Source organism: Delphinus delphis, chromosome 2, assembly GCF_949987515.2.
Source record: "Delphinus delphis chromosome 2, mDelDel1.2, whole genome shotgun sequence".
Taxonomy (NCBI): domain Eukaryota; kingdom Metazoa; phylum Chordata; class Mammalia; order Artiodactyla; family Delphinidae; genus Delphinus; species Delphinus delphis.
The window spans coordinates 6,080,648-6,103,358 of NC_082684.1; the positions used below are offsets into that span (position 1 = coordinate 6,080,648).

The following is a 22,711-nucleotide window of genomic DNA, read 5'->3' on the forward strand; positions in this document are numbered from 1 at the left end:
ATGAAAACCTTACCTCCTGGCTCAGGGTTTCTCTTTCTTTTTACTAGATGTCAGTTTAGTTTGAAGCTTTCCAAATCTCTCAAAATGTTTGAATTACATAGTCTCCTTTTTTCTTATCACTAATCTGCAGTAGCTTTTAGAAATGTAACTAATAATACTGTATCTTTTTTGGTGTAGTTTGATGAATATCTATCACTGGGAGGTTTTTTTTATCTTTAGAAACTGGTTTGTCTTCTCTGGCTTCTGTGAGGAGTAGGGAGGAAGAGTTTCAAGTGTGTTTTCTCTTCGTGTACCTCAGTCCTGGGAGTGGGACCTAGATTTTGTTCCCGCACAAAGGAAATGGAGTCATTTATTACTATGGCATTAAACACTTTTAACAGAGTAGTGAAGAGTGAATATATCTTTATTCTTATGGTACTTTGGAATTTGCTTGTGGCCAGTTAATTTGTTTTCTCAATGAACAAGAATTATATTTGGGCCCATTAATTTATCAGAAAGAATATTTTGATTTGCTGTGCATCCTTTTTTTCTTGCTACAGTTGAAGAAGTGTTTATCTTGGATATCAGTTCATTCTGAGTCATATTAAGGGGGTCAGATTAAGGATTCCTTGGCTTTTAAATTTTTCTGGTTTTCACTTTTGTTGCATATACAAGTGTACCTTACTTGACAAAATTGACTTCTGTACGTTGGATTTCCTTATGTCATCTCATTTTCCTACTCATAAAATTGGAGATTGTTAAATAGTTTGATCTGCATATATAATTTACATAATATTTATTCTCAAAGTAAAAATAAATTTCTAACAAAATATTAATACACATATTTTATTACAAAGGAGTTGAGACTTGTTTTTTTTTTTTCAAGTCATTTTAATAGTCTTATGGGGAAAAAGTTGATTAACAGAATAGAATCCTTTTTGTTGTTAAATTCATTCAGTAACTCAAGCCAGAGATTAGCTGTGTAGACTCCATTTCCATTTGGGAGTTTCTTCTAGGTTTAGAAGTAAACAGATCGTAAAACCAGAGGTACAAACACAGCTATTGACAATTTTCAACTGAAATATATTTGAATGGAAGAAAAATGATTCCAAATGATTATAAAATTCAAATACCAAAGTTAAGACTTTGAACATTTTTTTCTTATTCAAGTCCTTTCCAAGTAGAAGTTAATTAATAATCAAGATAAGTCCAAACACTCTTGACTGGCAATGGAAGACAAGTCCAGCTCTGAAGTTAAGATTTTGAAAGGGAGCTGAGTGATACTGATTACCAAGCCAGAGTAAAATTTTAACTTCTTACATGTGTAGGCTGAATAATGCGGGTACAGAGGGACGGGGGGCAGAGGGACAGGGCAGGAAAAAGTGCTTTCACTATTTTTTAGAAGGACTAAAAAATTGTCTAGAGAATTAGATAAGCAGGTGTCTACATAGAACTCTTAATAATTATGCAGTATTTTAGCCTTATTACCTATCTACCATCCTGAATTTCACTTTCCCCTTTGTTTACGATACAGTTCATTAGAACATAACAAGGCCTAAAAATTCTATGACCAAACCTTTAAGGTTTCAATCTCAGAAAATAGGCCTGACTCTTCAGTATCAATAGTTTTCTGTTAAGCACAGTTAAGAGAAAGTAAGGGTTAGTGTTGAAAAATACTCATGAAAGTTGCCTTTATCATAAAATTTGGAAGTTTTGTTCATGTCCCAAATTTAAGCTGAGGCCACTCCTTTGTATTTGGACAAGGCCAGCATAATGACTCTATAGTTTTAAAAGGCCAAAGGGGTAAAAGCTTTACATGGTATGTTTTACAACTGCAAAGGAATACTGTTATTTAGAATTTCAGAGATAATGAACCTTCAGAGCCTCTCTAAGGGGTTGGTTTTGCACTGAATCCATGAAATACTATTGGGCATCAGTGACGTTTGCCATCGAGCTGTGCTGATGAGGCTGTGCTACTAGCTGTCTGTCATGCTGCATAAATTTATTAACCTCACTAAACTTCAGCTTTCTCATCTGTAAAGTGGGCATAATATCGTTCTTTGTCTAGTGTGTAAAATGCTTACCTCAGTTCCTGATATAGGAAATATGCTTGATGATGCAGTTATGATGAAGACGGTCATGTTGGGGGCCTGCCCCAGGGCACACACAGGTTCAACAGCCCAGAAACAAACAACGTGACAGCATGAATAATTTGCATTTAGGTTCCAAAACTCAGTTGTTTAATGTAGCACATGTATCTGGCTGAAGGTCAGTTTACGTAACAAAGGGTGTAGTTGGTTACCACCTTATCCTCAAGACTGTGGGACCACGTCTCACTTATCCCTGCATTTCATATTAGATACTCAAGAAATGTGCACTGAATGCAAGCATGAATTCACTCATTCACTTGGCTGGTAGAAAAGTAAGGCAGTGTTAGCTATACCGATCTTCCTGGAGTTATGATGGGGTTACATCCTGATAGCGTGTTGAAAATACCATTGTCGAAAATGCATTTAACATACCTAATGTACCAAACATCACAGCTTAGCCTAGCCGACCTTAAAAGCGCTCAGAACACTTCATTTGCCTACAGTTGCGCAAAATCATCTAACACAAAGCCTGTTTTGTAATAAAGTGCTGAATATCTCATGTTATTTTTTGAACACTGTACCGAAAGTGAAAAACAGAATGGCTGTCTGTTCAGAAGGGTTGTAAGTGTGTTCGTTGTTTACACTCATGCTCCGTGTAACCAGCGGGGAGCTGAGGCTTGCCGCCACTGCCCAGCATCACCAGAGGGTATCACACTGCATATCACTAGCCTGGGAAAAGATAAAAATTCAAGGTTTCTACTGAATGTGTATGCGCTTGCACCGTCTGTATTAAAGTTGAAGTATCTGAACGTGAACCACAGTAAATTGGGGACTCATCTCCTTGGGTTGAATTTGGCAGTGGAGAGCAAAGCACTTTGATAACCATACCTGCTACATAATATTAGATATCTTTATTTTAAAGATGTTCAGGCTTGAGGGTTAACACAGATAGCCCCAGAGGTCTCTTCCAAACCTGATGTTCCACAATTCTAGAATCTAGAATCCTTATGGGAGGAATGTGGGTGGTTTGAAAGTAATTTCTTGACAGATTATAGCTAACTGTTCCTTCACCCTTAACATTTTTCTTTTAGAAAGCTATAATAGGAAATGGTTATTCATGATACTGAATGATTCTTTGCTTTATGAAGAGTTTGTTTTGCAACTTCGTTTAAATAGGAGCCTCATTTTAAGTGTATTTACAACTTAATTCAATAGCAGTTTAAAACTAAGACTATTATGTATTGAAAAGTCAATCAAAGATGGTTTAAGTGTCTCTAAAATTATCGTGTATTAGTGGAAATATAGCAAAAACATTGTAGAGAGCAAGTTTAAATCTCAAGCTTGTGTATATCTGTATCTATCTACGTATCTATCTATATATGTATATATGACAGCCCAGATTGTTCTGTATAAAGAGTGAAATTTTAATTACATGCAGCTTATAGGTCTACATTCATCTTGGTATGTATGTAGCTACTGAGTTGAAATTAATTCCATCATCTCGCCTGTCTGCTTGCCCTGACTTCTTGGTACTTTTGAGCTGTGACACATCAGTGTCTCCTTTGATAGAGATTGGAATGATGAGTGCTAGTTAGCCACTTGAACCTGTATAAGTTAGTAAGGCTTGACCCTGTTACTAGATTCTGCTACTGTGCAAAGAGAGGTGTTTCCAGTATTTCAGTTAACATGGTACCAACGCAAGGACCATGTATGCTTCATCAGTTTTTGGAGGAGAGAGAGCTTAGCACAGTTAAGTGCTTTTCAATTTGGGAGTGCTTTCATTTTCCTAGGCCATCATCCTGTAGTCTGTGTATTTAATTCAGTATGTAGTAATCTGATCCTAATGGCCTGTGAAGTATTTTAGTGAGATTCTTTTCTTCCTCCAAAAGATTAGGCAGGCTTCACACTCCCTTCAAGTCCGTTTACAGCTGGGAGCCTGAGGTGGGAGGAAGCCCTAGGACCATTCTCTCCCTTAGTCAAACCAGCTGTAAAGTTGGGAAGATGCAGCATACATTGAAAAACAGATGCTGGGTTTGAGCTAAGGTTTTCTGGTTTACCAAATTACCAAATAAGTATAATCAAAAATGTTTATTCTAGTTGTATTTAGTTGAAAGCAACTCAAGAATATCGCAAATATACATTCATTCCGTTTAGAATTTTGGGGGAAAGAAAAAAAACCCCACACAGCTGAATTCCATCTTGGTCTGTTCAGTAGGTGTGAAGTATACTTTGTAAAAATGGGTTAAGTATCCCCCTCACCACGCCCACCACGCCATCAGCCAAGTTCCTTAAATGCACTGTGTTCTTATTTCTCCTCACTTAGGCAGATTATGTGTGAAAGAATCACTTCACTGGTCAGAAGTGGTTGTTGATTACAGATGACACTTGCATATTAGTCAGCAATTTAAATAATAATTGAATATGCCATCTATTTTACTGTTTTCTAAAGTTTGTTGTATCTCTTAGGTGGAGAGATTGTTGATGGACTTGCTAAATAGTTTATGGTGTTATAAAGAGCCAGATTTTGAGGATTTTGTAGATTTTTAAAATATCTTGATGGTGAAGCAATGTAGATATGTGTGGAACTCTTAGCTTGCTGTTTCTTTTTATAGATGCCCCTTCCTTTGAAGGACTGTCACTGTAATTGTTTACTGTAGAATCCTTTTGCCTGTCAATCCTATTGCTTTTCTGCATATTATTTTCTTTTGTCTTAAGTATTGTTTAAGTCCTTTTTTACTGTATATTTGTTTTCCCCAGATAATTCATTAAGAATTTGGAAATTATACCTGCTTTTGATCTAAACTTTTGGGGAAAAAATCTTTCATTTAGCATTGTACCTTCGGCTAAAATTTGGCATTTAACTTTGTGTGTGCATACACATATCTAATTTAGCACATCTTTGTATTTTTCTAATATACATATTTGAAATAAATATTGAAGAGAAATATTTGGTCTTTGTAGGAAGTTGATGAATTAAACTAATAGGTACTGTTTTTCCACTGAGAGCACTAAGAATATTCAGGATACCTATTTGGCTCTTTCATTTGTTGAAACTTGGAATCTAGCCCCGGATTCAGCTGAACTCACAATGAAAATTATTCATTGTATGTAACAAGTTTTTGAATCATAAATGAACAGGGTAGGTAGTTATTTTAAATCCGTGAAGTTGGGGAAATCTTTGTTAGCTAAACAAGGCAGAAGGGGGTTGAGTTTAGGAAACCACTCAGCCTGGATTCTAACACTTTCTCAGACTGAATCTGAACATCTAGTCCTTCTTCTTTACCTGTACTTTATTCCTTACCCCTCTCTGTTTGGTTACTTTGCCCGCACATTTTAGGAGTTATCCAGGCTGAGTCCAGGGTCCTCATCTCCTCACCCTTGTGGCCCGCAGGGCTGGCTGTCCCTCATCTGGCTGTGGTCATCTTCTGCAGCAGCTGGTGTGGTCCTGGCATGTGGATGTAGGAGACCTTGTTTAGTTGCAAATGTGCTGGATGTAACACAGGGTTTCAGGTTGAAGCTGTAGGTCCGCTGCTTGTTGGCTGTGGGCTCTTGGCCAAGTCATAGCCATGCCTGAGCACCCTGCCAGGCCAGTGGTCACCACTGGCCTCTGCAGGCTGTGGCGGGAACGTGTCTGGCCAGTGCAGAGAGCCGTACAGATGCTCGTGCCCCCAGTCACAAGTGCCCCTGGAGCTTGAAGTTGTGCTTGAGTAGCAGCTCTTCCATTTCTATTGGAAATGGACTTATTCCTGCTTGGTTGTTTTCTAAGAGACCAAAAACACTTTAAAAATTCAGTTTGTGTTTATTGGAGAGATTCTTTTATGAACTTTAATACCTTAAAGCTTTTCTAACAACAAACTACGGTTTCCCAAAGGAAACTATTTTTTAAATGTGAATTTTATATGTATAAATTTATGTTTTGACTTTTAAGAGTCATCCTAGTTCTTAGAAGTAGTAGTTAAGTATTAAGTAAATGTCTCATTTTGGCTACTGTTCTGTCACTGGTGGGAGAATATATCAAAATGGTTCCTTGCTGTATAATCTTACTATTGTGATGGGAAATAAATCTTACCCATAAGTAACACTAGTAAATTCAGATAAGATTTTCCTTCATTCAACAAATATTTGACCCTCAACTGTGTCCGTGGCACCATACTAGACCCTACAGATAATTTAGAAATGGAAGCTTTGGGTTTGTTCTGCCACAAGACAGAAAGCCACACCAGTGGGTGAGGTAGGCACATAAATGATGTCAGCTACAGCGCATGAGGCCGTGGGGGCTCCAGGGCTGAGCTATGCAGGGTGTGGAGTGAGGAGGGGGCCGTCGGTGAGCTGGGGTTTGAGTCAAGACTCAGACACCGTCACCAAGGGCTGAAGGCACGTAGGCCGCAGAAAAGAGGGAGCGTGTGGATCAGAGGATGGCATGGGGCCGAGGGGCTGAGGGAGCTGGCAGAGGGTGGCAGGAGGGCCTAATGCTTTGTGGGGTGAAAAGAAGTAAATGCGGGGCTACCGCCTTTGAGGTACTTTTAGGTGGTACATTGGTCACACAAATGCGAGAAGAATTGGTGCCAAACCATATCGAATCCAGAGGCAAATGAATCTTATAGACATTGACGTCTGTAAAGTTCAGAAAAACGGCTGCTGGGCCATAGAACTGGGTACAGAGAACCCCCGCCCTCCAGAAATGTTAGTTCTTCAAGTACACACTTGAGGACATGCCTCTGATTCAGTGCGCCGGGGGCTGAGTAATTAGGAGCTCCGGGACAGAGTGGGTCCAAGTGACTGGAGGCTTTCCTGGGTGAGGTCACTGTCAACCTGATTTCTAGGTAGAACAGATTAAGAGCTGGTCTGGACCTAGGGTCTTGTACCCCAGGGAGGTACATCCCCTGGGGAGAAGGACAGCCATCTCCCTACCCCTCCTTAATTGAGAAGCCAGTTAATGCCTACTGGGAGATTCTTACTGTCTAACCTGGGCAGGCTGCTTTCTCTCTTTAGGGCTTATATCCCTGTGGGAGGGAAACAGTCCAAAGAGAATTCCAAAAGACTGATCTCAAGGTAAGCCAAGCCTTTAGCATCTGTTAATCACCTTGAACTTGACCCGTTCTTACAGATTTGCATGGAAGTGAGGGCTGCATGGAGGAGCCCGGAATTTCCTCAAGGCCATGGGGGACATTTTGACTGAGTATGTGAAAAATTTTGCCAGGAGGAGACAGGGTTAGCAGAGGGTAGCTTTATTTCAGGAAAAGGGGAGAACAAGAGCAAATCCTAGAGCTGTGTTGTGTAAGCGGTGATGGGAAGAATAAAGCCGGGCAAGAAAAATGGGGTGAAGCAGTAAAGGGCCCTGAGGGCTGTGCTGGGGAGGTTAGGTGTCACCTTAGAGCCATGGAAAGACCTTGCGTTGAGCAAAAGAAGCCTACATGTTGTATAATTTCATGTGTATGAAGTTCAAGGACAGCTGCTCTCCCAGGTGCTAATTTCCTGATGTGTTTTGAAGTTTCACCTGTGTTGTATATTGGTACCTGTTACTCAGTGGGGGCAGATTTAAGTGGCAGGGGTGGGCTTGGGCAGGGAGAACGCAGGACACTTATAGTCTAAGCAAGAGATGAATTCAAGACGAGCAGGTGGCCTGAGATACTCAGGGGTGTTACCACTTGGCCGGATGTTGTCGGTGTCGGGTCTGGAAGACGTGTCCGCCCTCCTGCTCCCTGCGGAGCCCTGTGCTTTTGCTCTGCATGTCACAGAAGCAGTGGGGCAGTGGCCGAGCACAGGCTTTAGAGTCAGGCAGACCTGAGTTCTAACTGCACCTCTAACCTTGGACAAAGATGGAGGACTTCACCTTTTTGAGAATGTCATCTAAAAGATGAGGCTAATACCTACTGATTAGAGTGTCCGGGAAGATCAAATGAAGAGATGATCTTAGCCCAGTGCCTGGCAGAGGTTAAGGACTGCACACAGGGTCACTACTGCTGCTGCTTTAATTAACGATTGTTATTTCAGGACAGGTATCTAGATGCCAGAGAGTGATGGGAGTTGGAGGGATTCCTGAGGGAAGACTTGGGGTGGGGAGGGGAAAGGGGCTGCAGGCAGAGTGAAGAAGCCTGTTTTGTAGCCCTCGGGTCTTCGTGCTGGGGAGACTGGTGTAGGCGGGGCGTGGCTGCCTTGGGTTCACTGTGCCCCAGGCCTGCTAAGAGGAGGGAAGGGTCTTGGAGTTACTATCTGAGTGATGTTTTTGAGTTGACGCCTAACACACAGAAGGTCACGCTGGCAGGGAGAGGCCGGCAAGCCCATCTCTGACAGCGGGCTTCACAGTTCTTCCTGCCAAGCTATATTTGGAAGTGTGATTAAAGCCCTACTTTCCAGGCTTACTGGTAGTCTTAGTTGTTTTCAGGTCAAGTTCAGTGGTCCTCCGCAGAGATGCCGTTGGTAGATGTGGAGAGGGCCTGGTGCAAAGAAGAGCGGCAGGTGCTCTGTCCAGGGCTCTCAGCCGTGAGCTAGTAAACCCGGGAGCTTCCTTCTCGTTTAGTCCTTGAGCTTAAGGAAAGGTGCTTAAACCATTCCCCCGCCTGCTCCCCCCACCCCACACTTTTTTTTTCCTTCTGCTTTTGATCTCAAAATAACTAATTCTCTTTGCTGCCGAAGTTTTAGGTATTGTTATCTGTTCACTTTTGTTCCAGGGTGCCTGGCACTATGTGTTCCACTCTTGTGTTTTAGAAGGCTTTTTAGATACGTAAGTTACAAAGTATACTTCATGCATCAGACGCATCAGAGAAGCTACATAAGATAGCCCTTTAATAGAAAGCTATTTTCTGTTGTTTTAGCATGGCCTGTATTTGCATGGAGTCATTGCAGTGGAATCAGTGATCAGCTAGGCTGCAGGAGAATATGCATTTTCAACCTTTTGTCCCATCACAGCTCTCCACACTACAATAGTCATTTCTCTTTGTAAAAAACAAGTAGGTCAGAGTTCGCCTTTTGGTTCTCCCTTGAGATTAATTGTAGCTTGTTGGCGAGGGGTCCATGGAGCATCATCGTGGTGTGTGGTATTCATTAGTGTGGGTGGCTCCAGTGGCTTCTCTGGGGGGATCTCTCTCCGTCTTCTTGGGTTGTCATCCTCAAGCGCTTCTGTCTTAGGAGGAATGCTCAGATCAAAGTCCTCAGACAACAGTTGCAGCCCTCCTGCAGCTGGGGTCCTCTTTCCCGCCGCTCCCCACAGAGACCTCTCCACCTGGGGTGCTGTGCCCCCTGCCCTGCCATGTGCTTCCCTCATTCCTGCCCTGCCTTTGAGTTGCCCACCCTTTCTTCATACATCCCAGTCCCTTTCTTTCTTCAAGACACGTCTCCTGACTCACTGCTATAAAATGTTTTCAGACAGATGTTATAAACATCTCTGCCCGGTGTCTATCGGTGCATCCCCTGTCCCACTGTCTCGTCTGCTTGTGGCATATCCTGGCCATTTCTTATTTGTTAGACCATTGAGGGCTCCAGGGTGGTTGAAGTGCCAGGCTGGGAGGCAGTGGAGACCTCTTTCGAGGGTAGGGTCTGCCATCGGCTTCCTGTGAAACCCTGGGCAAGGTACTTTGGATTTTCCTTGAAGCAAGATTAAGGAATTGAATTAGCTCTCTGAAGTTTCTTTGATCTCTAAAATGTCTTCAGCATGTGTCTAGAGGGTCTAATCTGTTGCTTATGATATAGTTACTCTTTATGGGAAATTATTCGTTTAAAGCAGAGGGAGGAGAGAATATATAGGTTTTTGTGACCATGTGATAGTTTGTGATACATGAATGTAGATGTAACTTCTATCTATGTAGTATCACAGAATACTAGGATATACAATGAAGTCTATGTAATTTGAAAAAAATTCTAGAGTAAAACTTGCTTCTACTGTAGTTTTTGTAGGTGAAAAGGAACGAACTTTTCTTCCAGAGACTACAAAGCAGCTTTTTTTTCACATTTGAGTGCCTCCAAATACTAGTATTAGTTACACGTTGCTTTTTCTGGAGGGAAACTTCAGGATATGGCACCTTTGAGGTAAGATCTTAATGTCTCAAGGCCGAGCCACTGCTGTGCCACGTTTTATTACTCAGTTTTGTTCTTTGGAAATGTAATGCTTTTCTCTTTGTTTTTTCTTTTTCTTCTCCGTAGTCAGAAAATGGGTAAGAAGAGTCGAGTAAAAACGCAGAAATCAGGCACTGGTGCTACGGCAAGCGTGTCCCCGAAGGAAACCTTGAACCTAACCAGTGAGCTGTTGCAGAGTAAGTCTCGGCTCGGCCTTCCCGCCTCTGTGTGGGCCACGTGTGTCTCTCTCCTCACACTCATGCACCGCGTGGGGGTCCCTGGTCTGGGGAGCAGGAGGTGAAACAAGCTTGTGTTCAGATCGCAGCTTGTTTAGCCATGGGGCCTGGCACATTACAGATCTTCCCCAGCCTGCAGCTTCCCTGCCTGTAAAAATGGAGGTACGGTACCAACAGGTTCCAACAGGTAACTTTTACCTAACAGGTATGGTACCAACTGTAACTATGGTTAAAGGAGGCTTGGACGACAGAACGAATGAATGTAGATAACTACCCCCCCGCCTGCACCGGTGGGCCAGGCCAAACTCCACTGCTTTTTAACAGTGTGGCCTTGGACCAGTTCCTTAACCCTGCTGAGTCGCAGTGTTTGCATCAGTAAATAGAGTGTCTCGAGCCCCATGTGAGCTACGGCACGTGAAGGTTGAAGGTCATTGGGCCGTGAAGCCAGAGGTGAGCGCAGCGTGCCGCTCAGAGAGCAAACGTAGGAACTGGGCTCCCTTCCCTTTACTTTCAGTGATTCGTAATAGTTTTCCAGTTTCACGTATGGAGGTTATCCGTTCTTGCTCTAGGAAATTAAGTATCTGTTAAGTGCCGATACTTGCTTTAGCAAGTTAGTGTAAGCTGGTACCTTCTTTCTTTAAATTGGAATTTAAGTTGGTGCTCTGTGTGTTTCAGATTTAGCTGTGGTCACTCGATTAACTAACTACGTTTGTCTCATTTTCTTGGCCCCTTATTTTAGATTATGTGAGAGGCTAACCCCCAAATAAAAATTGCGCTTTCTTTCCCTGACACAGGCAGGCAGGCAGGCAGCAACTGAGTCAGGGTCAGGTCCCTCCCTGAGTTCTCCCATCCCCCCGGTGGGGACCCCCCCAGAAGGTCAGTGTGGGCTCCCACAGAGCATGGCTGTACCTGCCCGCCCCCACCTGTCTCTCCTGCTGGACTGCAGGCGGCCTCAGGACAGGCTCCTGTATTCTGGGGCCTCAGTCAGTGTTTGTTGATGGAAGAGTGAAGTAAGACTGGTTAACCTAAGTTATGAGTCAATGCGTAACTATTATTGTTATTGTTAATTATTGTTATAGTTATTGTTAATTATTGTTAATTATTGTTATAGTTATTGTTAATTATTGTATAGTTATTGTTAATTATTATTAATTTTTAAATTAATTTTTATTGGAGTATAGCTGCTTTACAATGTTGTGTTAGTTTCTACTGTACAGCAAAATGAATCAGCTATACATATACATATATCCCCTCTTTTTGGATTTCCTTCCCATTTAGGTCACCACAGAGCATTGAGTAGAGTTCCCTGAGCTATACAGCAGGTTCTTATTAGTGGTCTATTTTATACATGGTATCAATGGTGTGTATGTGTCAGTCCCCATCTCCCAGTTCCTACCCCCACAACCCCTGTTGATTATTTACCACATCTAGTCTTCTCTGTGGGGAACAAAGGGGGCCAGGAGGTTTATCAGGAATGTGGTCGGGGTCTCTCTCTTTAAACTGATACTGTCTTAAAAGGTCAGGGCCGCTGACAGGCCGGGTGCCCGGGGTGCGGCCTTCCACTGCCATGGCTCCGGTCTTGGCGGGTAGGTCTTTCGGTTTTGGCCTGACAGAATCTTAGCTTCTTTTTTAGCGGCAACTGTGCCATCTCTTTTTGTAACTCCCCCAGAGTGCTTATTATAGAGCCTTACACAAGGATGTGAAATGTTTGTTGACTAATTGTCCTTATGTCCAATTTAACTGGTTCCCTTAGGGAATCATTGTTATGGAGTTTAACTAGAAAAAAATGTTGACTCTTAATATACCTTCTTTTCACCATCCACAAGAGTTTTCAGGAAAATGTTTTGCATTTTAGCTTAGCTTTTTAGATTTTCCTGTTATGAGTATTCTGAGGAAAATTGATCAGAGCAGCAAGAATGGGGTAGATGCAAGTTAGGTGCTCACACCTGTGTCCTGTGGTCACAGTGTAATATGTGGCCTGGGTGGTTTCAGAGGGTTTACGTGCTTTAAAAAGTACACCTGGTTTATGGGCTTCCCTGGTGGCACAGTGGTGAAGAATCCACCTGCCGATGCAGGGGACACGGGTTCGAGCCCTGGTCCGGGAAGATCCCACATGCCGCGGAGCAGCTAAGTCCGTGAGCCACAACTGCTGAGCCTGCATGCTTCAACTACAGAAGCCTGCTTGCCTAGAGCCCGTGCTCCGCAACAAGAGAAGCCACCACAGTGAGAAGCCCGCGCACCGCAACGAAGAGGAGCCCCCGCTCGCCGCGACTAGAGAAAGCCCGCGTGCAGCAACGAAGACCCAACGCAGCCAAAAAACAAATATTAATTAATTAATTAATTAAAAAAAAGTATACCTGGTTTATACTTCTCACCTCTGTCATCACGGCTATATACCTTTGTTCTTTAAAAAGAAACCAACAGCAACAACAAAACCCAGATCCTCTTTCTTCTGAAGACTAACAGGTTAAGCTGAAAGAAATGTTTCGGTGCCATGGTTTTTGTGTTACAGAATGCAGTAGTCCTGCCCCTGGCCCAGGAAAAGAATGGGAAGAGTATGTGCAGATCCGGTCTCTAGTTGAGAAAATACGAAAAAAACAAAAAGGTAAATTTCCTCAAATGATCATCACATTTTAATAATATCCTGTGGAACCTGGCATAAGCAGAGAGGCTTTGAGAATGAAGGTCTCGGCATCAACCCTCAGGCCTCCGTGCCTGTCTGGGTGGTGGTTGTAGAAGGGCTCCTAGATATTGGGAGGGAAACTGCATTGGGAATCCATCAGGATTTTCCCCATGTTTGAAGTGCCTTTGCTGCTTTGGAAGGGATAAAAATGTTGAGCTTCAGCGGGGACAGTTTTTCTATCTGGGGACTAAGATGGTATAACTTTCATTTATTTTTATTTTATGAAATACATATTTAAATTTGTTTTTGCATCCTGTGTTTCCTTTAGGGTTTGAGGCCAGTACATGGTGTTGTGTGGTCAACACACAAATATATACGGATTGGTTAGTGTCTTGTCAAGATTTACAATGAGCTCAAATATGTCTTGATTTAATAAGAGATGTAGTTATATTTCTCAAGCTGTGTTTTTCCAGGGTGTATTCAGTAGGCATCTTAATGATTCCCAGTCAGGCTGGCAATGGGGCCAAGTGTCAATTCGGAAAAGCGTATTCAATATACCTATTGTTTTTGTGCTGTAAAGCACAAAAAGTAGATTTGTATGCAGGCCACACGGAAGGTAGAAGGAGAAAGCATAATAAGGAGCCTGCGTTCAGAAGGATGAGAGAACTTCTTTGACTCCCCTTTTATTTATTGCCATGAAAGTTAGTGGGAAGACCGTTTGTTCTGTATTTGCCCTCTTAGGGAGTAGTTTTACCGCTCTCCCATGCACATCTGCAAACGTGCAGTCTTTAGGTTAGATAGTCTCAAACCCTCAATGGGGACGGGTTCTTTTATAATGTGTTAATTTGCATTAAATGGTAGACTGTGCTAATCCTGGCTCACCAAATTGGTTGCTGAAAAGTTTTTTTATATCCTGAGTTTCTGTGCTGAGTAGAGACCATTTACTATAACTGGCACTGAAGCTAGAGCATTCACTAGTTCTCAATAAGGGAAGAGTAAATTCTGTTTTAGAGTATCCCTAACAAAATCAGTTTTCTCCATTTAGCAGGTACCTTTGCAGACCTAGCCTGGCACGGCGTCAGGCCAGGCAGTCCTGCTTCACAGATCTAGTTAACCATGAATTGTATCTTGGGGACATGGCCACAGGCCCTGGGCTGGGTTCTGTGCCCAGCACCTCATGTGGTCGAAGTTCCTGTTCCTCTCTCTTTATTCCTCAGAAAAATAATGATTTTTCCTATGCATGGCTTTTCATCTTTTTTGATATTTCAAACGTGCTGAAAAGTGCCGAAAATAACACCTAAGCAGCTACTATCTCAATTGGATACATGCCAGAGTCTTGTGGGTTCAAGTTCTTCTTTCCTTCCTTCTCAGCTACTGGTCCGATCTCTTCCCCTCCCTCCGTGCTTTGATTGGTTCTTATATTTGTTTTTAAGAAATTAGGCGTTTCAGGCACAGCTGAAGCCCCACACTTCCATCCCACTCCCTCCTCTCCCCTCCCCTCCCCCTCGGGGGGCGTTGTCTTTACGGTGAATGTGTTTCTGCTTCATATATAACCCCATACAAATAGATGGTAGTAGTTGGTATTTTAACAATTTACGTAAATGGTATCATACTACTGGACTTTCGGAGAACCAGTGTTAAGTTTTGTGTTTCGCTTACAGTGATACATATAGATGCTGCTCATTTAAGTTGCTGGACGAAATTCAGAGCGTTCCAGTTTTGTGCTCTTAGAATCAGGGTCTAGGGCTCCTCCTTACAGACGTCTCCTTGTGCATGTATGTATGTGAGCTACTGATTTTTGTTTTCATGTGAGTTTTGTTAAAGCAAGTGTGCACATGAGAGATGGCAGGTTGCTCTAGGAACCTGCAGTGGTCATGAAGGCTTTCCCCATCCCTGTTAGTGCACCTAATAGAACCTGACCGCCAATATTCATATCACCTGGGACCAGCAGCTATTGCTCTGTAACCAGCAGGGCGTTCAGGATTTTAACTCACCTTTCCTGTCACTAGTTAAGGTATGTACTGTGACATCTGGTGGTCAGTTTTGATTTTTTTTTTTTCAAGATCGGAGTCTTACTACTATTTCTAGGTAGGTAGTTCCAGTGGTCTGTTTTTTATTTTCTGAGAGCAACATGACTGATATGTTCTAAAAGTAGCTCTTGTTTTCTAAAACACGGATTGATATAGGTCTGTCTGTTACTTTTGATGGAAAAAGAGAAGATTACTTTCCTGATCTAATGAAATGGGCCTCTGAAAATGGAGCCTCTGTTGAGGGTTTTGAAATGGTGAACTTCAAAGAAGAGGGCTTCGGTTTGAGAGCGACAAGAGATATCAAGGTGAGTTTGTAGGTGAGCTGCTGGTCTGGGGGGCGGGCTCTAAGAGCATCTGGGTGGTGTGGCGTGGAGGGCCCAGGACTTGGAGACAGGTGTCTCGGGCTGTCCTGAGCACACTGTGGGCGTGTCGGCAGCGTGCAGCCCACCTCCCTCTCCCTGACCTGCAGTCTCCCGGCTGGCCCCGTGGTCCTGAGGGGCCTCAGCCCAGGGCTCTAGACAGCCCCTCCCAGGTTGTCCTCCTTGGAACTGTGCTATCAGCCAGTGAGTGGGGCAAGTCGGGTCACATCTCCGAACCTCTGTTAGGAGACCAGAGAACATGTCTTGTGGGCTTTTGAGATTTGAGTGAAGAGGAGGATGTGAGCTTGGGTGGTTTGGAGGGAGAGCACACAGGGCCCTGTGATGGATTGGATGTGGGTGGGGTGGAGGGTGGGCAGTGTCGAGATGCGGACCGGTTTTCTGGAGTGGGTAACTGAGTGGCTGGAGGTACCACTTACGGAGACAGCAGCAGCAGAGGGGAGGGGAAAGAAGAAGAGGAATATCCATGTGCTAAGGGACAAAGCTCTTCTCCACTCTCGGTCCTTCCTTCCAGATGAAGGGAGCAGCAGCCCCCGGCGGGGCTCTAGGCCTCTCTCTGGCCCTCTTCATGCCGCTCCTAGAGAGGAGGTGTAACGATCTGATGGTTCTGGAAGAAGGATCTGGGCTTGGCCTTTTTCTCCGTGGGAGCTGGTTGCCATATGTGTTCTCTCCCCTGCTCTCTCCACCCTGGGAGTTTTACAGGGCAGGCCACACGTGGGGAGGCCTGTCGGGGCTCCAGTCCTGCCTGTAACTAGGTGGGGAGTCTGTCTAATTCTGGGATTCCGTAGGTGATATTTTGTGTCACCATCTGTTGTATTCTTGTGTCTCTCTCAGTTGGTTCAAAACTTGGGTGGAGGAAATGGATGTTATTTATTTGGGTCCCTTCAAACTTCCAGCAGCATCTCTGGTCAAGTCGTAGTTTACTTTTCAGTGATACCTTGATAAACCATACACTGGTTTATTAGATACCTGTTAAATATCTAGTGTGTGAATAGTACCTTGCTTGTTATTATACCATGCTTCCCAAAACACCAGGATCTCTTCCTTCATGAGGCTGATATAGTAAGGGATGAGACACACATAAAAATAAATAGTAGACATTGGTAAATGGCAAGAGTAATCCAGCTGTCACACTTTGTTCTCATCTCTGATGAGAAGCATCATTAGTATGGATGCTGCCCAGAATATCTTAGCGGTGGTCCGTCTTCACTATGTGCATGTTTTTTTAAGCTTTATTGAGGCATAATTGATATACAAAATCACACATATTTAACGTATATGTTTTGATGAGCTGGGACATATGCATATACCCGTGACACCATCACCCCACTCAAGGTACTATGTTGATGTGCATGCTTTAGGCAGTGTAGACACATGGACAGGACTTCCTGAAAGAAGCATCTCATGTTGCCAAAGTAGTGAGATAGTGCCTTGGGAAAAAATTAGTAACCAGAGTATGTCTTACGGGCTTGTGCTTTCGCTGGTATCCGTGTGCTTTGAGGTCAAGCATGTGGAGGAAGGAATGTTACTCTAGCTCAGAAACTCGATAGCAATTCACACTGGCAGGTTAGGGTTTTTGTTGGAGGTAGAATTTTGTTTTGTTTTGTTTTTAGAACTTAAGTACAGCAAAGAATAAATAAGCACCCTTGTGCTCTATTCCCAAATTGTTATATTTGCTTCGAATTGCTTTTTTGATTTTTTTTTTCCCCAGTGTATATAGTTTTTCTTTGGAAACAGGATTCGAGACGATGCTTCTACTCATTTAACTGTGACATAAACGTGTACATTTAAAAGCGTATTTGATAATTAGAAATAAAGTGCTTATAGGCAACCTTAAGTTGTATGTCATTGTGATTGGATTTCTGACCATAGATGTAGCTGGATTGACAATTGTAACATGTCTTGGTGATTCTACTATTATTTTTTTCTTCCTAGGCAGAAGAATTATTTTTATGGGTTCCACGAAAATTACTAATGACTGTTGAATCTGCTAAAAATTCAGTGCTGGGTGAGAATAATTTCTGTTTGTTCAAGGCAGAGCAAAAATGATAAAAATATATAAAATTTCATTTTGTGGCGCTAGGGACTATATTTGGTCGTTTTCTCAACTAGTGAAATATTTCCCCAAATCCACACGAAGTGTTTTCCACACTTGTAATCTGACATAGTAGAAGAATGTCAAAAGAAGAGGGCACCTTACCTTAAATGTTACATGACTATCAAGATATTCCTATAACTTTAATATATATTTTGAATAAACACTTTTTAAAGCAGTGTGTGGAACTGATGCTGTTACCTTCTGGGTTAATTCAGGGCCCTTGTATTCTCAAGACCGAATTCTTCAAGCCATGGGAAACATCACACTGGCCTTTCATCTGCTGTGTGAGCGAGCCGACCCTAACTCTTTCTGGCAGCCCTACATTCAGACCCTCCCCAGCGAATACGACACCCCTCTCTACTTCGAAGAGGATGAGGTTCGCTACCTTCAGTCCACACAGGCCATACATGATGTCTTCAGCCAGTATAAGAACACAGCGCGGCAGTACGCCTACTTCTATAAGGTCATCCAGGTGAGCGGCTGGGAGCTGTTTGAAGGATGTGTTACAGGGTGGGGAAGGAGGGAAATTGATTGCTTAAATGTTCCACCTAAACATTCTGCTTTTTAAGGTAAAAGGCATCGAGTGCATTGTTTCTGTTTTTACAGAAATGTCACTGAAATGTGGTTGGAATACATCTGACTTCCTCAGTGCCCAGTGTTATAACAAGCAGCGGTTGCTCCTAAGTTATGAAAATCACTGCATTTTCTGAAAACGAAAGACAACCATGGACTTTTAGAAGCTCTACAATCTATCTAGTACAAAAAGATATGCCCCATGTCTAAATTTTCCAAGGAAATGAAAGTCCATTTGTGGGTTCTTCATACGTATATTAGTAGTAAAATATTGACAATTGATTTCTTTATGTTTTGCAAAGTGTACTGTGTATTATATTAATTTTGATTAGTTCTAAGTAGACGTGTCATATGGAAATCTCTATAAGGTCATGAACATTTGAATTACACCTGATTGCTCCTTGCTGTGTTTTGGCAGTTCAGCCAGTGTTCTCTTTCCTTTCCAGCTGAACAGCACTCAGACAGCTGAGGGCCAGTGTCAGGGTTCCCTTGGGAGCTAAGAAAGGGCGAGTGTCTCTGCCTCTTGACTCGCCCCTTTCTCATATGCCCACGAATCAGCTCCTGGGCTGCTGTACCTAATAGGTGGCAAGTGGGAAGGTGAGCTGCTCCCTTTCCCTTTTCTTTGGGTAATTGGATAACCTGGATTAGGCTTGATTTGGTTGTTCCTTAGCTGGTCTGTCTCTGCTCTGTTTTCATTGCTACAGGAAATAATGTTTGGGTGTTCATCATTTAACCTTACAGCATGCCTACTGTGCAAGAATGTCACACTCAAAATTATATCCTCCCCTGTATCAAATACTTCAGATACATAAAAAACTATGACTCTTGTCTTCAAGTAGAAGTCGCTGCTTTTCTAAACTTTAAACTTCAGGAAGCCTTTAAGAATTATCATATAACAGGTATATAGCATTTATTTTGAGTGTGCTTGGTTTGAAAAATATTGATGGAGCCAGGCCAAAACTCTGATTATTCGGTTAGTTTGCACCTACAATCCTGCAGTCTAAAGTGTGACGTGGCTCTTCGTGACCTGAAAGGGTTGTGCTTTTATTCCTAGTTTTTTTTTTTTTTTTTTGTGGTACGCGGGCCTCTCACTGTTGTGGCCTCCCCCGTGGTGGAGCACAGGCTCTGGACACGCAGGCTCAGCGACCATGGCTCACGGGCCCAGCCACTCCGCGGCATGTGGTATCTTCCCGGACCGGGGCACGAACCCGTGTCCCCTGCATCAGCTGGTGGACTCTCAACCACTGCGCCACCAGGGAAGCCCTATTCCTAGTTCTTAATTGTGTTTCTTCAATGACTAATAAAAGCGAAGCTGGCCCTAGCAGGTCTAAACCTTTGTTATTTCCTATTGTTAGGCAACAAACTGGAAACCAGCTCTTTTCAGGAATGTGTTTCTCAAATCGGGGCTGTGAGATGGCGAAGGCTGGCGGCCTACCCTGAGAGGAACTGCCTCTGTGGTCAGGTCGAGGGTTCTGGAACGATGTCGAGTCTCCCGACAGCTGGCTTGGCGTGATCTTTGGATTTTCATTACACTCACCGGTCTGTTTATTTCAGTATTAACAAAGTAGTGCAGTTTTGCTTCAAGGTTCAATGAGATTTTAAATGACCGTGAGTCACTAAAATACTCTTGATTTTGATGGAACCGTCTCATGCCAGGTCTCTTAATAACCCTCTGAAATAAACCCCTTTAGATGATGTTTAGGTGACTGAATTATACCACAGTCTGTGTAGTAAATAGTATTATTATGAACATCTCAGGAACTAGAGAACATTCTAAAAATAAACTTTAATTCAGAAGTTTTTCTAAGAGTAATAAAATTCTCACATGACTAACAAGAACAATTTGGATAACTTATAATGAATCCGAATATCCTTTTTAAAAAAACAACCACAGTCTTAAAGCATTAATGAATCTATCCGTTATTCCTTTTTAGTATTCCTTTATTTATTTATTCTTCCTTTTTATTGGAAACTTTGATTAATAAATGTGAAACAAGGTATATCCAAATGTGGAATTATCAGACAATCAAATGTTGGCTTTTTTGCATAATTAAGCCAATCTTGAGTATTTGAAAATAATGGTTGTGATTTTAAAAATGGGTGAAAGGGTTCAAAAGGTAAAAAGAAAAAAATATATATGCAGAATCATAAATTTTAAAAATGATTTAAAGATGCAATCAAACTGTACTTTTCTTGACTGTCAAAAGCATCAAACCGAAGAGAAAGCAAGGTATGTCTGTGACCACATAATAGCTTCTTCTGTGTTACATCAGTGCATCTCAGCTGGGCGGTTGAGAGGGTATTTGCCCTTGAGAGAGTATTTGGTAACAGTTGGAGACAGTTTTGATTGTTAGGTTTGGGGGTGGGGGGAATGCCACTGGCCTCCAGGCTGCAGTTGCTGCTGAACTTCTCTTGATGTGCAGGGCAGCCCCCAAACAAGGAATTGTCCAGCCCAAAATGTCAATAGTGCTAAGGCCGAGACCCCCTGCTTTGTATTTATATATAGAGGACAGAGCACCTCAAATACCTATGTGATTCCAGAAATCACCATCAATCCCTTCTAGTGATTGGATGCCTAGGGCCTGACTGGCATTGGTTGCTGGTCACTGTCTCCATATGTCAGAAAGTCTTCGTGGGCCAGTTCCAGATCCCCCCGGCTTTAGCTGCCTGCTGTAGCTAGGAGAATATATTTTAAAGTGCTTTTCTGCTTGCTGTCATTTAACAAACATCACTTCTTTTTAAAAACTTACAGATATAAGACTAGGTTTGGAGATGTTTGACTTGTTAAGGATGTAAGTACAGGGGAACAAAGATTGAAAAACTCTAAGTGTAAAATTCAGATTACTCTTTAAAAACACAGACTTGGACCAAGGAGTCGAGTCGAGATCCTTGAAATTGCATTTTGAAAATGAACTTTATGTGGTGGGCTATCATCATTTCTCCACATAAGCTGGTGAGAGTTCAGTCAGGAAGGGGGCATTTAACTGATGGGAGGGGAAGGACCATGTGCCCCGAACGGGGCAGCTCTGACTGAGGGTGGTTTCAGGAAGGGTCGAAGCAGCAGTGGGATAATCTGCCCAAGAGAGAGAGGCCGCACAGAAAGAGCCTGCGCTTTGTAGTCAGACAAACCTGAGTTGAAATCCTAATAAATGTATTTACTATTAAATTAAATATAATTTGGCATTTGTTGCTTTACCCTACCCCTCTGTGTTTGTCTCCTGATCTGTTAGGTAGAAGACCCATTTTTCAGTGTAACTGCTGTCAGTCCACGTTGGGCTGTTCATCATAGCCCCCAGCACAGTGCCGGGCTGCAATGCCTGTGGCATGAGGAAACACCAAGGAGGTCACGGTTGAAGCCACCCGAGCCAGGGTGGCATGGTAGTGGAGAGGGTGGGCTCTGGGGCTGACCTGCCAGGGTTCAAATCCCCACAGCATCGTTTTTGCCAGGTCTCTGTGCTTCTGTTTCCTTTTCTGCAAAATGAGATAATACAGCACCTGTCTCCCAGGGTTGCTGAGTGGACGAAATGAGTTGATCTGCGTGAGGCCCTCAGTACAGCAGTACTTGTCATAGAAATGCTCCATTTCTGTTACTGTTTTGTGTTTTGATCCTTCAGGCCGTGTCATTTGGTTGTTTTGTGTTAATTGTTTTAAGTTGCATCTCCCCTGTCCCTGCAGTACCTTATGGTAGTATTTCTTAACATTCCTACTAAAAACTCCTATTGGCCATGGATAGTGAAGAGTATTCCTGCAGGACTAGGGCCTAGACCCAAGTGACTCTTCACAAACTCAGATTGCTTCGATATCTCATGCTTTTGTTGTTACTGTCATTGGTTTTTTATCTCATGTTTTTAAATATTAAAAATGTGTGCAGTTGTTTGTTTGCTGTGGTTTAACAATCATGTGAAATGACTTACTGTCAGGTCAGACTGGCACTGTAGGAAAACAGCCCAATTTCTCCCATGACCCTACCTGCCGCTGTGCATCCCTGGAACCCACATTCCAGCGGGAGAAGCGTGGCTTTATGTGGAGTAAATGCCGTGAGCCCCACAATGTGGCCAGTCTAAGGGTGGTTCTTTTTCAGTAAAAGAAAATGTGACAGTCACTTAACGTTAGTAAAAATAGGCAGCAGAAGATATGATTGCACATTGAAAATACATCAGAATGAGCTTTGGCAGAAAATTTCTTAATTGATGATTTGATTTCTGTGCCTGATGGAATAGGACCTCAAGGCAGCCCAGAATGAGACGTACTGCTGAGACAACCAGGGGGTCTAGGCTATGGAGGAGAAGGTTTTTGCATAAGAATTCATGACAAAGAAAAATGGATTTAAGCAAGAGTTATCTTTTTAAAAATCATATTTTGAGTCTAGCTGTTTTTCTAGTTTCAGGATGTTCCCACTGCTTATAGAAGTCTTCAGTAACAATTGAGAGTAAACATGAATGTTAACACGGTACTGCTGTTATTTTGTGTGTCATGTTTTCTCACTTCAGTACCAAACCATACATCTTATGCTTTTCCAGGCTTGGATGTTGGGCTTTTTCTCCCTTTTAGTAGACAGATCACTTCAGCAATGCGTTATCACTCAGGGGAGAGTGAGTAGGATTACAGCAGTTCATGTTTAACATTTTCAGTACAGCGACCTGCCCTCAGTTT

General features: G+C 42.7%; 1 protein-coding gene across 3 annotated transcripts in view; it reads left to right on the forward strand.

Annotated features, from left to right (window-relative positions):
• Window positions 1–22,711, forward strand: part of SETD3 (SET domain containing 3, actin N3(tau)-histidine methyltransferase) — a 69,608-nt gene that overhangs the window by 2,503 nt on the left and 44,394 nt on the right. For all 3 annotated transcript variants that reach the window (XR_009518293.1, XM_060003942.1, XM_060003941.1), the window contains exons 2-6: window positions 10,209–10,318; window positions 12,870–12,962; window positions 15,167–15,315; window positions 17,323–17,395; window positions 17,701–17,957. Coding sequence is in view for 2 of the 3 variants with exons in the window: in XM_060003942.1 (XP_059859925.1) it covers window positions 10,216–10,318; window positions 12,870–12,962; window positions 15,167–15,315; window positions 17,323–17,395; window positions 17,701–17,957 (675 nt within the window). In the remaining variant the exon portion in view is untranslated. The remainder of the gene's footprint in view (window positions 1–10,208; window positions 10,319–12,869; window positions 12,963–15,166; window positions 15,316–17,322; window positions 17,396–17,700; window positions 17,958–22,711) is intronic.